The sequence below is a fragment of the Pseudopodoces humilis genome, chromosome 4 (genome assembly GCF_049639895.1).
Source record: "Pseudopodoces humilis isolate 2021_Gansu_Grassland_sample_001 chromosome 4, ASM4963989v1, whole genome shotgun sequence".
NCBI lineage: Eukaryota > Metazoa > Chordata > Aves > Passeriformes > Paridae > Pseudopodoces > Pseudopodoces humilis.
The window spans coordinates 68,962,005-68,982,187 of NC_142203.1; the positions used below are offsets into that span (position 1 = coordinate 68,962,005).

The window sequence follows — 20,183 nt, forward strand, 5'->3', positions numbered from 1 at the left end:
AGAGGGCTCTGCAGGAGCCGTGCAGGCAAACACATTATGGACACCCTGGGGAAGAGAAATATCCTTTCTCCCAGCCCCGGGAATGGCACACAGCCAGGATCCATCATGCACCTATCCTGCACCTGACCAAGATGGTGTGTTAAATGAAAGAAGTCAGGTCTTGGTCCCCAAACCTGCCCATATATGACAACTTCCTTCCTAGAGCCACAATTCACTGAGGCCTGAAAAAGAGCACTTACTGTGAAATTCTCCAGCTCATTGCTGTGGTTTGGTGCTGGGCTGGGGTGTAGGAACACCCACTCTGTGCCAGCATGGTTCTGCCAGCTGCCTGCCCCAGGCAGCAAAGGGATCAACAGCAGGTTGGGCTGTGGGAGCAGAGGCACAGCCAGCACATCACACAGCACTTGAACCATATCAAGACATTGCCTGTAGTTTTGGGAGCCCTGAGAGGAGTCCCAGTGTTAATTAACTAAAGGAAATTCAGCCATGGCCGTTGAAATATCCAGGGAAGCTGTTGAGGACACCAAGCCAGGCTCTTCACAGCAACACATAGCAAGGAGGTAAGTGACAGTCACTGAAACAAAAGGTTCCCACTGGATGCTAGGAGAAACTTTTCCCTCCTTTATCTATGGTCAGAACTAAGAGAAAACCAGCACAGGACCTTTAACAACAACATTCAAGGCTAAGCATAATGAAGCCTTTGCCCTTCTCCCATTCCCAAATTCATGACTATTGTTGACAGAGCAAGGTATGGAAGGAAATGAAGGGCAACTCTGTCAAATGAGAACCAGCACTCCTTCACACCAGGAGCAGAATCTGGATTAGCTAACCCATGTTACATCAGCCTTTCCACCATCCCCTCAAAAATCAAATACTCATGTAACATGTATGTGCACATACACAGCAAGACTTGAGACAACTTGGCCTGGGGAACCACTCCAAATGCACAACTGGTTCTGATTCAAATATCCTTGATAGTTTTTGATAAAGAAGGCAAATTCATGAGATGACACAACATGTCAGCGGCTACACCTTGGTGCTTGGGAGGTTTAGGGTGAACAGTAGGAAAGATCTCTTTGTTGGAAGGGTGGCACAGCTGAGACCCAGGTATCCCAGGAGATGAAGGATGCCCATGCTTAAGCCATGAGCTTAACAGCCACACTGTTCTGATTAACATCCATGGCAGCTCTGCTCTGGAGCTCCAAGGGCTCTGTACATCTATGCAGATGCAAGAACAAGATGAGAGATTGTTGACCTTATCTTAGTCACCAACTCCAAGAAAAGCCCTCTCAGTCACTTCATTCTTACTATCTAAACATAAGGTCCCTTCCTGGAAGGAGGATGAAGACCACCTAGAAGCTGTACTGCTTGGGGCTGTGCCTGGAGGGGACACACCTCAGCCACCTTCAGATCCAAACACCACTAAGCACTCAAAAACTGCATAATCAAGTGACATCAGCAGAGCTTTGGCAAGACATCTGTCCATCTATAAATAGAGCTTAACTGTGTGTCCTTATCACAAGGCTTTGATGTGTTTGGGGAGAGTATTTTCTTCCCCTTCACCACCAAGTCCCAGGCAGCACAGATAATGGGCTTGAATCGATCCAGCTCAAGTATTGCTAAACTTCCTACCACTGTGGCAGCATGCCAGCCTCAAATAGGACAAAAGAATATGTGTCTGTTCAGACCCAACCACAAGGAGTAGGCAGAAAATTGCTTTAGGCTTAAAAAAAAAACCAAGGCTTAAAAAAAAAAACCAACCCAACAAAAAAGGTGCTTTTTTGCAGATTTGTAGATCAATCTACAATGTATTTTAGAGGTTTAAGCAAGTCAATATAAACAAGATATATCATAGCTGCACAAGAAGCCTAGAAGTTGTATTTCTATTTATGCTGCTACTGGCACTCCAAGTGCTTGCTCAATGTCCTGCTGCAGTCCCACATCACTACTTCTCCAGAAAGTTGAGGGAAGGGGCTCCCTACACTGCTGCAGTTCATCACCCTATTGGTTTTGCCAGGACAACACAGCCCTGGGGCTGGCTGGGGTCTGATATAGCTGAAGTGTGTCACCACTGCACCTTGTGCCGTGTTTGCAGCAGGAGATAGCAGGAGGACACAGGGACCAGTGGCAGTGGCCAGAATGACCTTCCACAAAGTGCAAATTGTCTCCTTAAGCTTATGTCCGCACAGACTCAGCACACAAATTGGCTCAGCTCTCTGGGGATTCTCTGGGCAGTGCTGAGACAATCCCCTGGGATTTGTTTCTCAAGCTGGTGCTGCTGTAGAACTGCAGTGGCCTGACTTCTACAGACTCATCCCCAGGGACATGACAAGTTGGTTCCCTCCCAGGCACTTCTGCCATGTGCCCACCATTCCTCTTGCACCATCATGGCATGACTTGGGAGAGGCCTTGCATGGATCACTTTGCCACCCCTCAGCTTCACTGTAGGGCATTACAAAGCATATTCAGAATTTTTCTCACTTTTTTATTACATGAGTCACGTAGCATGCTTTATCAAACAAGACCTAAACATTCCCATGTAATATGTCAGCCATTAAACATGCAATTACCCTGCATTTACAAATCCATGAGAGGCTCTCGTCCTCCTCACTCCTGTGCTCACATCCCTGTGGTGGAGCCTGTCCTAATGAACCACCAGGAATTGGATCCCACTGGAACTGACCACATCCATTTCCCAGCCTCTGTGAGGCACAAACCCCCATTTCCTGGCTTCCACCCTCTGCCTCAGAGTGTGAAGAATAAAGTGTGCTTCTGGATGGGAAAGAGTTGGCTGTACACCCTTGGTCAACAGGAAGAAGTCCCTGGGCTGTGGGACACCCAGCTCCAGACATCCTTCTGCCCCAGAGCCCATCCAGGCATGGGGAAACAGGTCAGCCTGCAACACAGGAAGCAGAAACTAGCTTTCAGCTTTCTACCCTTCCTACACAGCTAAAACTTGTGTAAATGCCTGCCACACATCCCTCCAAATCCTTTGGGAGCAAACCTGGGAGAGGAAGCCAGTGATGGAGGGTAGGGATCGGCAGCTGACGCACCAATGCTGGCAGGAATACCAGCCTGCTGATGCTTCTCCAACCCCCTTCCCGTCTCTCTGCCAGGCTCAAGCTCCTCTAGCAGCACATCATCCAGACTGGGCTCTTACTCCTCTGCTGCCACACACAAGCAGGCGTCAGGGGACGTATCATTACACAAATCCGAGGAAGAAACAAGCAGCATTAACTGGTAGCACGTGTGTATGGAGACCCCTCAAACTCTTTTTTCCCTTGCTCCCATCTGCTCTGCTCTGGGCCACTAAATCCAATTCAGCAGTGCTCTGAGCTTGTACCAAAGCTGTGACATATTTGTCAGATCCCTGACTAGACCCACGGCTAATTTTACAACGCTAATTTATCTCACCATATTATATCGCTTTCATTTCATCCCCCACAGGATCCCATTACTGCCAGTGTACCTTGTAGCCAGCATGTAACAGTAATTGGCATTATTAGCAACGTACCCTGCTCGAGCTGCTCTATTTGCAGAGCTGCAAGGAGTCCCGTGAGTGGGCTGATCTACCTCGAGGATGGGGAGGGAAGGAGTCCTTGTTCCACACCACTCCATGGATGCCACCAGGGAGCAACGCCAAGGGCAGGGTTTTGCTGCTGTAGAGCATCTCTGCATGCCCAGCCCCCAGCCCACTCCCCGTTGTGGCTCCATCAGGTGTTGCCTACCCCTGGGTTCCTTAACTTCGACCTTTTAACTCCTGGGCAAACAATCAAACGCGCACACAGGGAGCACTTCTGTCCTTGCTTGTGGCTCAAAGGATAAAGGACTCTGCTCATCCGGGGTTAAAAGGGCTGCAAAACAACTCTGGGAAGCATGACACAGGGGTAGAGGGCAGGGAAGCTGCACAGGGAAAATTCATCATTCGTGTTATTTTGGTCAACAGTTTCTCCTCTTCAGTGTAAGCTATTGCTTTCTAGGATCAACGTAATTAAAGCCATGCAGTTTTAGCTAAGTGAGAGGCTGCACTAGTCAAACAGTGACAATTCCCACTTAAGACGTCCTTGTCTGGCATTTAGAGACTTGTTAAATTTTAATTCATCATTTTCCTCTCTCAGGAACAGCACCAGCAAGTACCGGGCTTCCCCAGCACAGCTCTGCAGGGTCTGCATCCCCAAGTGAGGCAGCTCCATCTCCAGCTCCTTCCCTGCTCCTCCTTGGCTCAAAGATCCCAATCCCCTCCTCAAACAGCACTGTGTTACCACAGCCCCATACTGGGCACACACGCAACAGGCCTCAGAGGTGGGGCAACCTCTTGTCCATGGCATCCTAAGGGGATGCATTCCTTTTCAAGCAAAGCTGATGTGCCTGTTCTCTGTGGCCTGCCAGGGCAGGAAAGCAAAAAAAACCACCCAGAAAACCCAAGAGCTCCAAGTTGTGCTTGTTTAACAAGAGGTGGTACCTCCCCTTCCTCCACGAAGCTGGGCTGGGTGACACTTACCTGCTCCAGGGTGGTTCAGCCACAATGCGGGACCCCTGCAACTGCACTTGGACTGTGTACCTCCAAGTTCCCCAAAGGGCTCTTGAGTGGGAGAGCTCTTTATGGAGGAGTTGTCCATGGGCAGACCATAACATGGGCGTTTTCCAGGCTGTTCATCCATACTTGCCCCTCCACATCCTTAATAACCACTCTCAGCATCTGCACTCTTTGCACAGCAGTTAATAGGCTGCTCACATGCCGGAGCCTGGAGAAGCCTTTTGTCACACTGTCATAAACACCACCATCCTCACCAGAGCATACGTGTCCTGCACTCCCACAAAGCACACCAATTCAGGACAAGCTGGGTGAGCAAGGTTTTGAACCCACCTCTTACCTCTCCACCAGTCCAGAGTCCTTGGGGCGTCCCCAATTTCTCATAAACGTCTGGGGGATTCTTCTGGCTGCTTGTCCAACCCTCGCTGCTCAGATCTGGGATTTTCTTCAACAAAACAGAAGAGACAACCTGTCAGGTTACCAGGTGAAGCTCTGACATTGCTTCATGTTTAGCAAACAACCAGGGCAGGGGGGCATCTGTTTCCCAGGCCTGACTGCTGGGGGTAACTGGTGCAAACGTGAACCTAGTTAGAATAAGAGCCCTCCCACAAGAGCGTCACAGTCCAGCCCCAAAGCACTTATTTGCTTAATTATTTCGATTTGGAGACATGAAATGGGAGAGGGGAAAAAAGACCCCTGCAGCTTGGGGCATCTCTGATCTCCTTTAAAGACAGACAGCAGTGCTCCCCAGACAGAAGAGCGCAGCAGCACCACACTGTCAGCCCAGCACCAAGGCATTCGCCCATGAGGTCTTGTGCTGCCTGAGCCCTAATCCTGAAAAGCCTCACACACGTGCTAAAGGGTACAGGGATAGGCCAGTCTGACTGAACCCAGGAGTGTGAACAGGAAAGCATGCCTGTATGGCTTTGCAGCACAGACACCAAGGACTGGAGACGGGAGGAGGACTTTCTGTGCCACGGCTGAGACGCTGCCTGGTGAGACGGAGTCAGAGGCATTAGTGTTACCAACGGTGCCCTCCCTTACAGCAGGAAATACACTTTTTGTGTTAGACAAACAAATTATCAGTCCAGATCTGTGCTCATTATCCAGCTCTTGTGGCTGAGGTTGTGTTGCTCCCCCCACTTCTTTTTAAATGCTTTGAAGAGGGAAAAAAAAAAAAAAAGGTCTCATGGCTCTACATTATTAAAAATGAAAAATAGGAGCCAAAATCCACTGGCAAGAGGGAAGTCTGGGACTCACTCCTGCAGAGATTCTTTCCCAAGGGTGACCATGACACCAAGCCTGGTACACCACAGGCTTTAATTAGTACCTAACCCTCAGCTGATGAGCTTTGCCAGAGTTTCTCACAGGACCTCATGCAGAGCCTGGACAAGCCAATGGGAAGATGCTGCAGAAACCCAAACTACAACCCCTCATCTACCTCCTGCCTGCCTACAAAACCTAAATAAATAAATTACCACCCCCTGAAACTACACTGGGCACACAATGGCGAAACCCTCATTTGCAAAGTGCTTGGAAATAATTACAAAATTTTCCCAGGGTTTACAAGGAGGGAAGCCGACTGTTTGTCATGCCAGCAGCCACGGTGTGCCGCAATTTATCACTCTTGTCAGGTGTCAGCCACCAAGAAATTTAACTCCAGCAGCTCCAATCCCAGCATCCACAAAGTCCCATCACTCAAAAGCTGCTCTGCCAGGCACCCCAGAGCTGAGGAGTGACTGGCAAGGAAGGATGAAGGCTGCTCCCCACCAAGCCTCCTCTCACTCTGCAATGCCAGTGTAACTCTTTGGTTGTTTTTTGGAGACATTTTTGGTCGTGGGTGTTGCGTTTTTACCCACAGATGAAGCGGAACAGGAATGGAGACCAGGCTACAGCAAGAGATGAGGCTCATTTATCATTACCTGCCAGAGACCCTCCTGGGCTCTAATTCCAGCTTGGCAGGGACCTGAGAAGAGAGACTGGGCTCAGCACTGAGCACCCTCAGGGAGGGAGTGCAATATTATGGGTACAAAGTGCAAAATCCCAGTGCCTTTTCTGAGACATCTCTGAAACCTGTGGAAAGACCTGACATTCCCTGCCACCTCTGTGCCCTGTGCTGAACCAAATGAGCCAGCCCTGTCACACTTCCAGCAGCCCAGCTTTCCACAAGCATGGAAGCCAAAGCACGACTTGCTTTTTAGGGGCTTCAAATTGAGGTCAAACTGGATTTTTGAGAAATTCAGCATGTCCAAAACAGGTCACCAGCTGATTTGGGGCATGAGTTACTGCTCATGAGTCAGAGGGAAGATCTGCGAGCTGTGCTTCGCTATGATCAAGGGACAGCCTTGATCACAGCTCAGGTGGTCTCACATCAGGAGCAAATGTTCTCAGCCACAGAGCAGGGACAAGTCCTGGGTCAGGTCCCTGCAGGAGGGCTTGCATCACTGCTGAGCTTGCCCTGCATCACCAGGACTTGAGGTCTCAGCAATGCCATGGTCAAGGCACCTCATCAGTGTGACACCTGTTTTATAGGGCCTCTCTAGGCTGCCCCACAGAAATACTCCTGTTTGGCCATTTCTGTGGCAACAAGCAGACTTAAGAGAAACCTGCCTGCAAAAGCACTAACTTTCTCAACAGGTCCTTGCAAAACACTGGAGGAAGCCCAGCACTCATGGCATGCTGCATATCCCACATGATGCATCTGCACGGCACAGCAAGGGCTAATGGATAACCAAACCACTTGCTTAATACAAAAAAAGAAAAAAAAAAAAAACCAGAAAAAAAAAATCCAAACACACAGCATTTGCCAAAAATCTTTCTCTCCAACACAAACTCGGGCTACGCTGATCAGGGATCCATGAATTTCACTTGCACCAACAGAAGGGGCCCAGCACTTCCCAGCAGCGAGGCATCCCATGCATGAGCCAGGGGGCACAGGTTTTGCAGGGCTGTGTGCTCGAGGCAGAGCAGTTCCTGCTGTGGGAAGCTCCCTGCACGTGCTGTGGGTAACGCGCTCGCACGGCCACGCCATCCGGAGCCTCGCCACGTGGCGCGGGGAAGGTGGATTTTTGTGGCGTCAGCAGAACCCAGATGCCTGGCCCAAAACCTTCCCCAAAACTATCAGGCCCAGTCTCACAGCACAAAGATACTGGAATTTCTTCAGCACAACTGCAAGATTTTTTTCTGTCTTTTTTTATTTTAAATTTTATTTTTAACTGTGGATAAACTACTGCCTTCCCTGCCCACCACCCCCCCCCCCCCCCCCCCCCCCAACTCTGTTCTAAGAGCAGCCTAAAACTCTCTTTGCTAAAATTTTCCAAAAAAATTCAGCCGGAGGCAGAGACATGTGAAGTTTCAGTCCAAATGGTTAAAGGTTGGCGTAGTTTCAAGCAACTGAAGACAGGGGCTTATAATCAGAAGTGTCAGGCAGCCTTAATTATATTATTTCCTGAAGGAAATAGTTTTCCCTGCTGAAGTCCAGGAGTTATTAAAAAAAGTTGACCTCACTGGAACCAATCAAGATGGAGACAAGAAGCCTGTGATGGATTCTTAAGGCAGGCATGTTCATGCATCTGAATTTTCAGGGGTCCAGGATTTTAGGACAGGTGTTCCCAGACAAGCTTGGCTTTGCAACAGCTGAGAGCCAGGACCCAGAATGTGGAGCCCCCTCCCATCCATCCTCACGGAGTGCTCTGGGCAGGGGCAGAGCCCCATGCACCCAGGAGGGTGCTTGCCTGTGTCCAGATCGATTGCCTCGCCAAGGCAAGCGGGGAAAAACAGCCAGATGCTTTGTAGCTGTCAGGAGCACACAGGCTTTTTGTCTGTGTCTTCCTCTGTGCCTATAAATAAAAGTGACAGCAACTTTATTTAGGACTTCTTCCAGTTAAGAGGGGATGGAAGAAAAGTGAAAAATTAAATCGCAGCTCAGCAGAGGCAGAGGGGGAAGGTCCTGGAGGCACAGCTCAGGCTGTGCCACTGCTGCAGCAGCCTGGGGTGGTGGCAGCCCTCACTCTCCAAAATCAGCACCTCCTTATCCCCATCAATTCACCCCTCTCTCCTGCCCTTCCTGGCACAGAAATCCCAATCCCAATCCCAATCCAAATTCCACATTGCAGCCTCTGCCTGCTGCTGCCAATCCACTCCCCAGTGCAAGCTGAAGGGCTCAAGCGTGAGTTGAGGTGGAATAACCATGTCTCCTTATGCCCTAAAAGAGACTGACACAACCCCGAAACAATCCAGAGGAGACAGTCACCTCTTCCCTGCACATATGCAAAGGTTGTACTTATAGCACCAGCAGCTGCCCTAAAAGGCAGCTCAGTCCTGTGCAGCTCACCAGCATGGCTGAGCAGGGAGAGCAGCATCTCCACCAGCATCCACTACCACGGAAAGTCCTGTCTGTTTGCCTATAACCTCCAAGGAGTATTTTGCAACTAAGGAAAGACCTTCTTTCTATGAAAAGCATGAGATGAGACTCAAGAGGGCTGAGCACCTTGCAGACCCAGCCCCAGCCATGACCCAGCATGAGGGAGCACAGCCAGGGAGCATCCCAGTCTGGTCTCCCCCAGCCCCCTGCAGCATCTCCCAGCAGCACAGCACCTCATGTCTCACAATGGTATTGTAACACACTGATAACACAGCTTTGTTTCAACCTTTGTCCTGTTCGCACCAGCGCTGAGCCAGAGTTATTCCACAAGTCAAAATGCAGTTCCTGCAGGGACTGTACAATTTTTCCAGTTTCCAGGTGCTTAGGGGCTTGACTGCAGCTCGTCTGGAGTTGTGCCATGCACTTGCACACAAACACAAAAACTCAGGGCAGGAAAAGAACCCACTCCCATCCCAGGGGATGAGCCCACCCTATGCAGAGAGGTTTAGGGTGGAAGTTGTGTGTAGGCCCCAAGGGAGAGAGGCTGACAGTGACCTCATGGGTTTCTTCCACTGCTGCCCTCTCCACTGCCATGAGTCAGAGATTAATGACAGGCCATTTGTCAGCACCGGTGGCATCATTGCCAATCTCATTTCTGAGCAGACATCTGACCTTGCTTGCCTCCCCGAGACCTGTGTTACCGCATGGCTCCAGCAGCCTCCTGACAGCTCCCAGGGGAAGCAACACAAGGCAGGGAACTGGGCTGTGACAGCTTGATCCTGAGTCAGGATGCACAGGCAAACAGCTCAGGATGAGCAGTGAGTGTCAGCTTGTCCCACTGCCCTACCCTCCTCCCAGCTGGCACCCAAGAAATGGTCTCTCTTACCAAGCACTGGGCTAGGTTATGGAGAAGGAAGATCTGTGCCCAAAGCGGAGAGCATAGGCAAAGCAAGCCTTGCCTGAAACTCTGGAAGGAAGGGAAAAGAAGGCCTGGACACATGGTCTTGTCTTTTTCCCAAGGCTGCAGTATCAGCCAGCTGAAGGGATCAATGTGCAGTTCCAGCTGTGGCACCCAGAGCTTCTCCACAGTCAGCACAGTCAGTCATGACCCAGACTGAATCTTAACCCAGATCTCACTCAGTGAGGAGACCAGGTAAAATCCAGACACATCCACCCTGTATTCCAGAGCAGGGCTTGTAACCATGTCCTGAGGTGTACAAGATGACCCTTGCCACAGGGTCCAGCACTCCTCTGCCCCAAACCTGTTGCAATCCTTCTCCCCGATGGGACCCCTCTGTCCCACCCCCTGTGGTGAGAGCCTGCTCGTCTCAAGGCACAGGCGGTGGAGGGGGTCCTGGAGTGGATACAACACGGACTCAAAGTATCTAGACACAGGAGGCTCAAACTTGCTGGAATAATCCCGGGTTTATTGTCTGTCGTCCATCCGGGGCAAGAGAGAGACCGAAATGCTCTGGGTCTCATCTATTATATCAGGGGGCAGGGGTGATTAGGGGATGCAGGGAGGTCACAGCCAATGGGAAGGGGGAAGGGAAAGAAGGTTTTCAGGTAGGAACTCACATTACACAAACCAGAGGTGAGTTTTACCCTTGGGAGGTACCAAGATTTTTAGATGCACTACAGCACAAACCAGGCCGTGTTGTCACTGTACAAGTCCACTCTATGACTGTCACTTGGTCACCACACACAGTTCTGGTCCTGACAGAAAGGGATTAGTGAGAGAACAAGACACACAGGAGAAGAGGAACAAAGCATCTTCTGCATCCCAAGCACGTTGAGGCTTTTCAGCCTGGGAAGAAGGAGGTAGCAGAGCTTACTTATCTGCAGGACCTTGGGCTAGACACCCCAGCCAAACCCTAATGTCCATACTGCTCCCTATTAAACAACAGAAAACAAATTATTTCCAGAGGAGCAGAGAAAATTCGAGAACAGGTCTTCTGATGGGTTCTGGTTCTGATGCAAGCTTTGCCTCCACACAACCCTCAGCCTTAGACAGTCAGATGCATCCCCACCAAGAGGGATGAGACAACCACCAACACAGCTCTTCTTCTGTGCCAAGTCAAGCCAGTCCCAGCTCTCATACTTCTCAGAAGGAGAACAAATTAAAATGATGTGGGACTGGGAAAAGGCCCACTTGGTTAAGATGAAGAAATCGGTGCCATTAAACGTCATTAGAATAATATGCCCAGAAAGCTTCATAAAAGGAGATACCATATGATTGAATGCTCTCCAGACCCTCATTTTACACAGACCCAAAACATCAGCCCAGATCCTCTTTTAACAAACAACTCCCACAACAATCAGGTTTTAGGTTTTGTTTTGTGATGTGTTGTTTTGTTGTTTTTTTTTTCCTGAGGAGCTTTTGGGTCTGCAATTGAAACTACAATTCCTTTAGTTCCTTGTAGGGGAAGAAAATAAAAATCACTTTTCATTAAGCTGAAGCAAATGGCATTTTTGCTTGTCAAAAATATTTGACACAACTCTGACAGACTCGACCAGACATACAAATAAAAGACTTAAATCCTTCTGCTTCAGAGCTTAAGAAAAACCTGCTGTCAGTCCAGTGCTAGTACAAGCTCTCTCCTACAGGTCACACTCCCTGGGAGTTACCAGCACCATCCTGGCACTGATGCTGGGACAGAGGGCAGGTACCAGCCACACCAGTCTTTTCCTGCAAGTAGAACCCCACCAGCCCGTGTTGTCCCTCTGCAGGCTGCTCTCTCAGAGACCAGCCCACCCAGCTCAAGCAGCACACAGCGGGCTCCAGCAGCAGGGAGGTGAGCAGCATCGATCCCTTCCCTCTCCTGCCACCATCCATATCTGATAGCAGCATCGACCCAGCAGCACTGGATGCTGTATTTCCTTGGCCACCTGGGCTGGGCAGCAGCCGCCACCGAGCCTCCTTCCCCATCCGTCGTGTCAGCGAGGCAGCCACAGACACCGTGACAAGACACAGAGTGGTGTCGGAGCCCATTTCGAAATCCTTCTATCCTATTCTAGCCAGAGAGCCTTATGTGTATGGATTTATACTGTTTGCCCCAATATTTAGCTACTGAGCTGACTAATCTGTGTGCAAGAAAAACCACAGTGGCTCAGAGGCTGAGCAATCTACATCATTCATCATTTAGATTAGCTATTGTCTTAATCCTCTTTAAACTACTGTATAATACATAAGGGAATGGATGTCCTATATGCTTAGGATATGCAGAAGAAAACCCAGGCTGAAGCTCAGAAACTTGGACAGAAGCGAGAATGACAAATCCTACCAAGCCACAGAAGGAAAAGGAAACTTGTTGCAACCCCTGACAGATGGTTTAACTTCTTCTTGCTCTCTCCGCCCCAGCAGCCTTTAATTATTTCCTAGCCAGCTTCCCAATTACTTCCCAGGCAGCTTCCTAAAGCTCTTCTGTCCTCTCCCTTCATTACAGGCCCATGATGAGCTGTGGGCCCCAGCCTGCAGCAGCCCATGCCATGTGGTCTTGCTGCAGCCCCAAGGATGTGCAGCCCTGTGCCCCGGGAGCTGGGACATCCCACTCCAGCACCAGCTGTGGCTGTGATGCTCTCTGAAAGGCCCAGCCCAGTGCCTGCTTTGGGCCATGCCTGGCGAACAGGCAGGCGCAGGTCAAGGATTAAAGCCTTGCCTGGCTATCCAGGACATGCCCAGCCAGAGGATGAACAAAATCAGGTTTCTTTAGGGTAACAGCAAAGAGTTCAGGGGCAGAGGGAGGGACCGCAACAAGGCAGTGGCAAACAAGGCTGTAGTTCACTGCCTGCCAGAGCTGAGGGAACTAATAAACAGACAGATGAGCTAAATTGTCTTCTGAACCTCTGTATCAGTATTCACATTACAGAGCCTGCTTCCAGCAATTCCAGCGTATTAATAATAAATGCTACATAATTACAGCAGACTTGCTTTGTCCTCGCTTTCTGTTTACTGTCAATGTCTCTTTAACCCTTTGCAGCTGTCTCTCCACTGGCACCAGACCCTCCAGAGATGGCCCTGGCACCCACGGACGGGTGCCTCTCCCAGTTCCCTCCCTGGGCTGGCTGGGGTGCGAGGGGAGGTGAAGGAAAGCTCAAGTGCTGATACCACTCAGTAGGGATTACTTTCTACCTGTCAAAGCCCTGACAATGTTGCTGCAGGGCATGACAAAGATGTATTTAAGGCCTCAGGAGCACCCCCAGGCTGGGATGAGTTGGGGACTGTGCAAACAGCATCTCCAACACACAGAGTTGTAACTCTGAGTTACAACTAAGTCACTGAGAGCCTCTTAACAGCAAAGAGGGTTTATGGTCTCTCCTGGTTTTAATTCCCTCCAGACTTGCAGCTGGATCTGCCTTCCCCACACATATGCTTTTGGGGTATCTCTACCCCAGCCCATTGGGACCCTCCCTGCTGCACCCATGGTCCTTGGGCTGACAGGGGTGACAACCACCTGCGATGCAAGCACACACTGCTGGGAGCTGGGAGTGGGCTCTGCAGCAATCCTTGAAGGACATACTCCTGGGGACACCTAGGAGATGACCATACAGGTCCCAAGTCTGGCACCCAGGCAGGGAAGAAAAAACTGAGCTTCAAACCAAACAACTCCTGTGTTTGAACAGTGGCCACGTCCCCCATTCTCAGCAGCACCACAGCCCCACACAGCTGCTCTTCCCAAGTCTCCTTCCTCATAGGCAAGCTGTGCCAAAATGCCTGCCCTGTCTGATCATTTCATGAGCTGATCCAAATGAGAGTTAAAGACCCTCTGGCACTTTTCCCCCAAATTTTTTAAGTTTTTCATCCAGTGTAGCTGCAAACTGAACTCTGGGGCCTGCTTTACTTCCCAAAGGACTCTTGCTAAGTATTTCTTCCTCAGTTGCAACCAAAAAGCCTCAAAACTCTGAAGAAAGGCCCACTTTAACAGTGCAATAGCAGTTTTTATCTGAGCACGGGTTTAATTTGCACCTTTCAGGCTAGCTGTCTCTTTTCCAGCCTTTCAGGGAGGCTGCCATGGCTCCTAACACGACTTCAATAAGAGAACAAATACCTCAAATGGGATTTCTGCAAGAAACCAGCATGCAAAACAAAGTATGCCTGCCTTCCAGTGCAAATTAACTCAGCTTCTGACCTGACTGCAGGCCTTTCCAGACAGGAGACCCACTGGACAGCCAATGAATGCCAAGCAACTCAGATGCAAATCTCTCCCTGGCACAGAGAGCCTCAAATGCTACAGGAACACTTGGCTGAAACAGCTGGGCACTGAAAAGCCTTGAAATGGAAAAACACAAACAACTCAAACCCAGTGACATCACTCACACAGAGAAAGCGAGGCTGGAGTGACATAAGAGCACCCATCCCTCAGACACCGTGTGTCCCACTCCACCTGGGACATGCAGAGCATCCCCCAGTGCTGACATCCTGCCATCATTTGCCAGTGGTTCCCACAGCTGCACACATCCACTTTGCATTTTCTCTGCTATCTGTCCTCTGCCAGGTGAAGCATAGAGGATTTTTTTTTCTCCCTGTACACAGACACTTTTTTTAATTTCTCAGAGAAAGAAACAGCAACTGGTCACTCAGGAATAATCAGTAAAGAAAAGGGAAGACAGCACTTCTGTCCTAAAATGAGTACAGACTCCAAAAAAACTGAGAAGGACAGATGGTGCAAGGCCTGGGAACAAGACAGAAAGGCAGGAGTCCTCTGGAGCATGCATGCCAGAGAAGTATGGAGCAGAATGGGGATTGGGAAGAAATGGGATTGTCATCATTATATCCAGCTCTTCCTTGTAGGACAGTACCAGGAAAACTACTTGGAGAGCAACACACTACACAGTTAAAGCAAGCAGAGCTCCCCAGGGTACAAGGAAGGGCAAGTTCATCCTCTCTGGGTGGCCCTGGGTTGATTGTATCTCTGCTGTGTCTTCACTCACTGCCACTTTCGGCAAGGCAGCCCAAATTTCTGCAGGGCAGGGACCTGTGGAATGGGCACTCGGCAGGCTGGAGTGCCCCCACACCATCACAGGATGGCACAGCCAGCAAAGCAACAATCCATATGGACAGGAAGGGAAGCCCACAAAGACCTGCAAGGAAGGTGACATATGCCAGCCCCAGAATGGAAGATCCCAAGTGGGACTGGGACACATGGAACCTGTGCTGCTGGAGGAGCTCCTGCTCGCAGAGAGAAGGAATGGCCCTGCCAGCCCCTCGCAGCAGCCACCAGACACACGGACAGCCACCAGCACTGCTGAGGTGGCTGTCACAGAAGGATTGCAAGGGTGGAAGCTCCTGGACTGATCCCTGCTCATGATCAACACTTACCCCAGGATTATCAGCCAGCACTGATACTGTACTCACAGATGCAAATAGAGAAAAGCATAAGTGTTCTGAGGTTCCAGACTCATCTCCAGGACAGCCTGCATCTGAAACCCCTTCCAGGGCTGTTTCCCTGCTTTCTACAACATCCATGTCCAAACACACCCCCCAAATCTCAGGATGCTCCACGGCAGTGGATGACAGCATGCTGCAGGCTGTGCGAGCCTCCCACGTCAGCCCCCTCTGCAAGCCATTTAGAAAAGAGACAACAAGTTATTAATTACAAATTAAGCTGCTAATTGATACTAAGCTGTATTAGCTCTAGGGGAAACAGAGGCAGAGCTGTGCCCCTCACACCACAGTTCACTGACTGCACGTGCAATATATGAGGGGCCTGAGCTCCCCAAGAGAGCTGCTGAGGACAGAGTGACACCACTTCCAGCTCGAGCTGCACACATCAGCCCAGAGATCTCTTAATACTTCACTTCCTGCACCCCTGACCTGCCTCCAAGCACTGTGACAAAGGTTCAAACACCCTGTCCCAGCAGACAGTCAGAACCCAGTCAGACCCCAATGCAAGCCCACCACCCTTTTGCCAGTGAAAACTTTTTCTGTAACACAGCAATTAGGAGTGACAGCCCCAGGGCTTGCCCCAAATAAAGATTCCCTCTCTTGGAGGGGATGAGCAGTTTTTCTATCACCACAACCCAGCAGCAATTTAAGGTCTGTGCAAAAAAACCCAGGTTTGTCTGGTCCTGGGTGGACTCCTGCATCTTGCAGGAAATAAGGAGATGAGGCAATGCATGAACCAGCTCATGCCAGGCAGGAAGGATGACGCCATCTGAAATCCTAGAGCTTAAAAAATCCCTCCTGACACAAGTTCCTTAGCTCTGCCTTCTGAAAAGCTACGAACACAATGCAGAATTGCCTCTTCTCTCAATGGTTAACAGGTAATAAGTAATAAAACAACAGAATCAGTAAATAATGAGTAAGAGGCAGTAAAGTTCTAAAGTATTTCACCCCTTTGCCCCAACTTTGAAGCATATGGGAAGTTCTTCTCTTGCAAAAGAAGCTCAGCACTTGCCTGCTTTGGACAGACTTGCCCTGTCCAGGGGCTCTGCTGGAGCTGGACCAGTTCTGCTGGGCTTGGCAATCAAGCAGCTGATGCCAAGGTTTCCATCCATCCACTCTCACACTGCCCTTCTCCTCTGGCAGCTCAATTAAGCCTAACGAATTACATCCAGCACAAGTCATGAGCAAACACAGGAAGACTTGGCGACCGCAGTGCTGTGCAAGCAGAAGGTGAATAAATAAAATTGACTCAAGTTGATAGAAGATGCCAATTCGGTGGTAGAGAATCTGTAGTGAAGCATCTGTTTGGGTGACTTTGGCTCAAAAGGGGACAAAACAAAAATGACACAAAAACAAGTTCTACCTTCAAATGGGGAAAACTCCAGAGAAGTTTTATACTATTTCAACATTTAAGTTTTAGACTTAAAAAAAACCCAAAAAACCAAAAACAAACAATGGAAAAAAACAACCCAAAAGAGTGTATTTGTAGTTACCAGAATGGATTTAAGATCAGAGCTAGAGAATATTGTAGCCTGACCCAGATCTCAGCTTAATGCCATGCAGGGGACACAGGACCAGCCATCTCAGGTACAGAGGCTCTGCAGGTCACAGCCAAGTATCTCAAAGAAGGGACTTTTTCCCATCTCCTATTCCTGTTGAAGTGTTTGACATGGGGACAAGATAATTCTCAGTGACTGGCTGGCTGACCCCAAACTAGGCTCTGGTCTGCTGCCCTGTCCCCTGTTGCTTACAAAAAACACTCCATCTCTTGCCTCTCACTACCTGTCAAGAAGTTTGAGATTGCCATGATGCCCCTTAACATCCTGCTTCACCTTCCCTTGCCTGGGCTGCACAGACCCATCCCAGCATCTCCAACATAATTCTTCTCCACAAACCCTGAGTTCCCCTGCCCAAAACCACCCCAAGGAGTTTTGACATCTCATTCCCCCAGGAGATGATGGTGAGGAAATCTACAAACCAAAACAAACTGCACAACTTCCCAAAAGACAAGAAATCCTTCCCAAACCTAGTTGTATCTAGTTGTAAACAACTGCCAGAGTTTTCTCTTCAAAAAACAAAGAGCCCTGCTTGACAGTGGCACAAACAGTTGTCGTTTCAAGACAGTTTCCCTCCTCCCCTCCCCTTCCCTTCCCTGTTCAATTTGAAGTCAATTACAGGAAGGTTAATGGGGCAGAGAGGATGCCAGTTGGCTGGGTAATGATGTCAAAGCACCTGGCATTGCCTGGGCAACAGCTAGGCAGCGGGGATGCAAATGAAGGCGCAGGATTGCACTTGGTCCCTCAAAACGAGCTGATGCAATTGAGCGTATCAGCGTTAATGAACATGGAAATAACAAGAGAGCACCCAGAGAAACAAGACACTGATGGGAGGTGGGGGCTGTGCCCACAGCAGGAAGACATGGTGACAGGCACCATGTTCTGGCTGTCAGTGGGAGCAGCTTCCACAGTGCTGACATTCTCCCAAGGCCTCACCCAGATGTGCTTCCCATGGGTTAACACTCCAGCTTTGCACACCCGAGACCAGATCATGTTGATCTGCTGAAAGCTCCCCTTGTGCGGCTCCTGGCTCCTGTCCAGACGCTCTGTGACAGGAAGAGCAAGAGGGGAGATCGTGTGCGTCAAGAGGCCACATCTCAGAGTGACCTGATAAACATGGGGCCAAGGCAGCAAAGACCCAGGGGCAAGAGGTGCACAGGAGCAGAGGGGCTTGAGGGCATTTCAGTGCAAAGAGCAGCGACCTGCTCAGTGGGAAGACTGGTCCAGCAGTGCAGACCAGATTCTCCAAAGCTTGCAGTCCCCATATCATCTGCAACCGATATTTTGAAGTTTTCAGGCAGAGGAACAGGAGGCTCGATATGGGATGTGGTCTGCCAGTACAGCACTTGGCACAGTGTGCTTCCAGGGACCAGGACCACAGAGCAGCACATCAGAGTACTGCAAAGCCTCAGACACCAGCTGAAAACCCTTTCCAGCTTTGTTCCACCATCCAACTGCTGTATCTTCTCCTTGGTCCACAAGCTCCATCAGATCCCCCTCAGCACATCTACTGCTCGCAAAACCTTCACTACAATACTGTTAAGTGCTTTTCATAATAATAAATACTATTTATTATATTTATTATTACATTATACATCATATATTACATAAATACTTTTCAATGCTTTTTTTTATCCCTGGCCTGTAAGACCACGGCATGTCACCGCTTTCCCTCTTTCCTGACACCCCTCAAACCTTAGCACAGCTCCGGTGAATCAGCTGCCTTTGGTCCTCATGCAGAGTTCACCCATCCCTCCAAATCCCAGCGGTGCAGGAGCTCCTCTCGTGCTCACCCTCCACAGCACATCCCCAAAACACATCCCAGGGCAGCCACAGCTCCACCGGCAGCCGGAGCCAGGTCCCGCAGGGGCTCTGCTGCCCCAAGAAAAGCTGCCTTAGAGGGACAGGGAAAGCCTGGCAGCATTTCTCACACCAGTGACTAGCAGAGCTTGCACAGTTGAGACGCAGCTGTGCAAATGAGACCCCAGCAACCACCCCCAGCCCCAGTGATTCCCCACAGGCGTGAAGAGCAGTATCAGGGACACAAAGAAGCCGACGCCACAGGGAAGCACTTGGGTCACGCATCCATTTACAAGGTCATCGCCCTGTGCCTCTTTAAAGTACTTCACTTTCGCCAGAGGCAAGTCAAGGTGACTCGGACAGACCGTGCTGCCACTGCCCCTGTTCCCACCGATGCTCCCTGCTATCCCTGCCCTTCCGCTGCGAGCCCCGGGAAACACAGGGCATCCTTCTCTGCCCTCTGGAAACGGCCCAGCAAAGCAGCAGCCCCGGCCATAAATAACACTGGCAATGGGTACAGGCAGAGCAGCCGTGGGCTCTGCAGGGACCGGAGCATCCCTGGCCAACCCATACGCAGGCTCTGCGGGACCCAGCGCCTGCGTCGAGCAAACGCCTTCCAAGCATCCTCCGTGCCCACCGCAGCGGGACCGGGCACGTCCGGGCTCCCTCCCAACGCCAGGTCTCTCCCTGAGTCTCCACATGTTGCTTTTAAATGTCAGCAGTGAAACCAGCTGCGGAGAGGGAATTAAAAGGAGGAGGGGGAGGGAAGGAAAAAGAAGGGGGAAAAAAAAAAAAGAGAGAGAAAGACGAAAGGGAGAAGAGACAGCTCTGCTAATGAGTCAGCCAGAAGTCTCAGAATCCATTTGAAACACGTAGGGCTTAATTTAACTTAATGGTTTTGTCAAACATTGGCACTCTGTTAAAAGCACAGGAGAGCTGGTAATCCAAATGCCAGTGGCTCTGCCTCTGCTAGTCACAAGAAAGCTGCTGCTCCATTCCCCAGACAGATCCATCTGGTTTCAGGCAGGCAGTGAGTATGGCCTGGGCTAATGCAGTCACTCATGAGGGTAGTTCTGTATTTACTTAGCACCGGCAGCAGCTCTGACTTTGCCCAGAACATAAAAAATAAACACAGCCACTGCATTTCTGAGCTTGTACATGTCTTAAGGCAGCTCCAGGCTTCTCCTGAAAACACAGCTCTGTCAGGACAAGAGAGATTTGCACCTTACTCTTGGGAAGATGAAATGAAATTGCTGACCTATGCGGACTTTGGAAAGAAGCTGGAGGGAAAAAAAAATAACAAGCCCTTTTCTCACAAGGAGGCAGAGAGAGACATGAACTGGGCTGAAAAATCTAGTTCCCCACCCAGCCCTGCCCTCCCTCCTCTGTGCAGCAGCCCTAGGTCAAGGGCCCCCAGCAAACCCTGTGAGATGGAATGGGGCTCAACCCCAGGGCAGCACTAGCTCTGCTGCTGTCAAACCCCTTTCTAGAGAAAAAAGCAGAGATTTCAGCCTGCCATTTAAGAGGAGCTTCTTTCTGCAGAAT

The 20,183-nt window shown here is 50.1% G+C and overlaps 1 protein-coding gene across 7 annotated transcripts in view; it reads right to left on the reverse strand.

Annotated features, from left to right (window-relative positions):
* CNTFR (ciliary neurotrophic factor receptor) overlaps positions 1-20,183 on the reverse strand; it is a 202,980-nt gene that overhangs the window by 145,084 nt on the left and 37,713 nt on the right. For 6 of the 7 annotated variants that reach the window (XM_088054255.1, XM_088054257.1, XM_088054256.1 and 3 more), the window contains exon 2: positions 4,875-4,979. In XM_088054255.1, coding sequence (XP_087910381.1) covers positions 4,875-4,979 — 105 coding nt within the window. Of the gene's footprint in view, positions 1-4,867; positions 4,980-20,183 lie in introns of those variants that run through there. The other variant, XM_088054258.1, reaches the window with a different exon arrangement.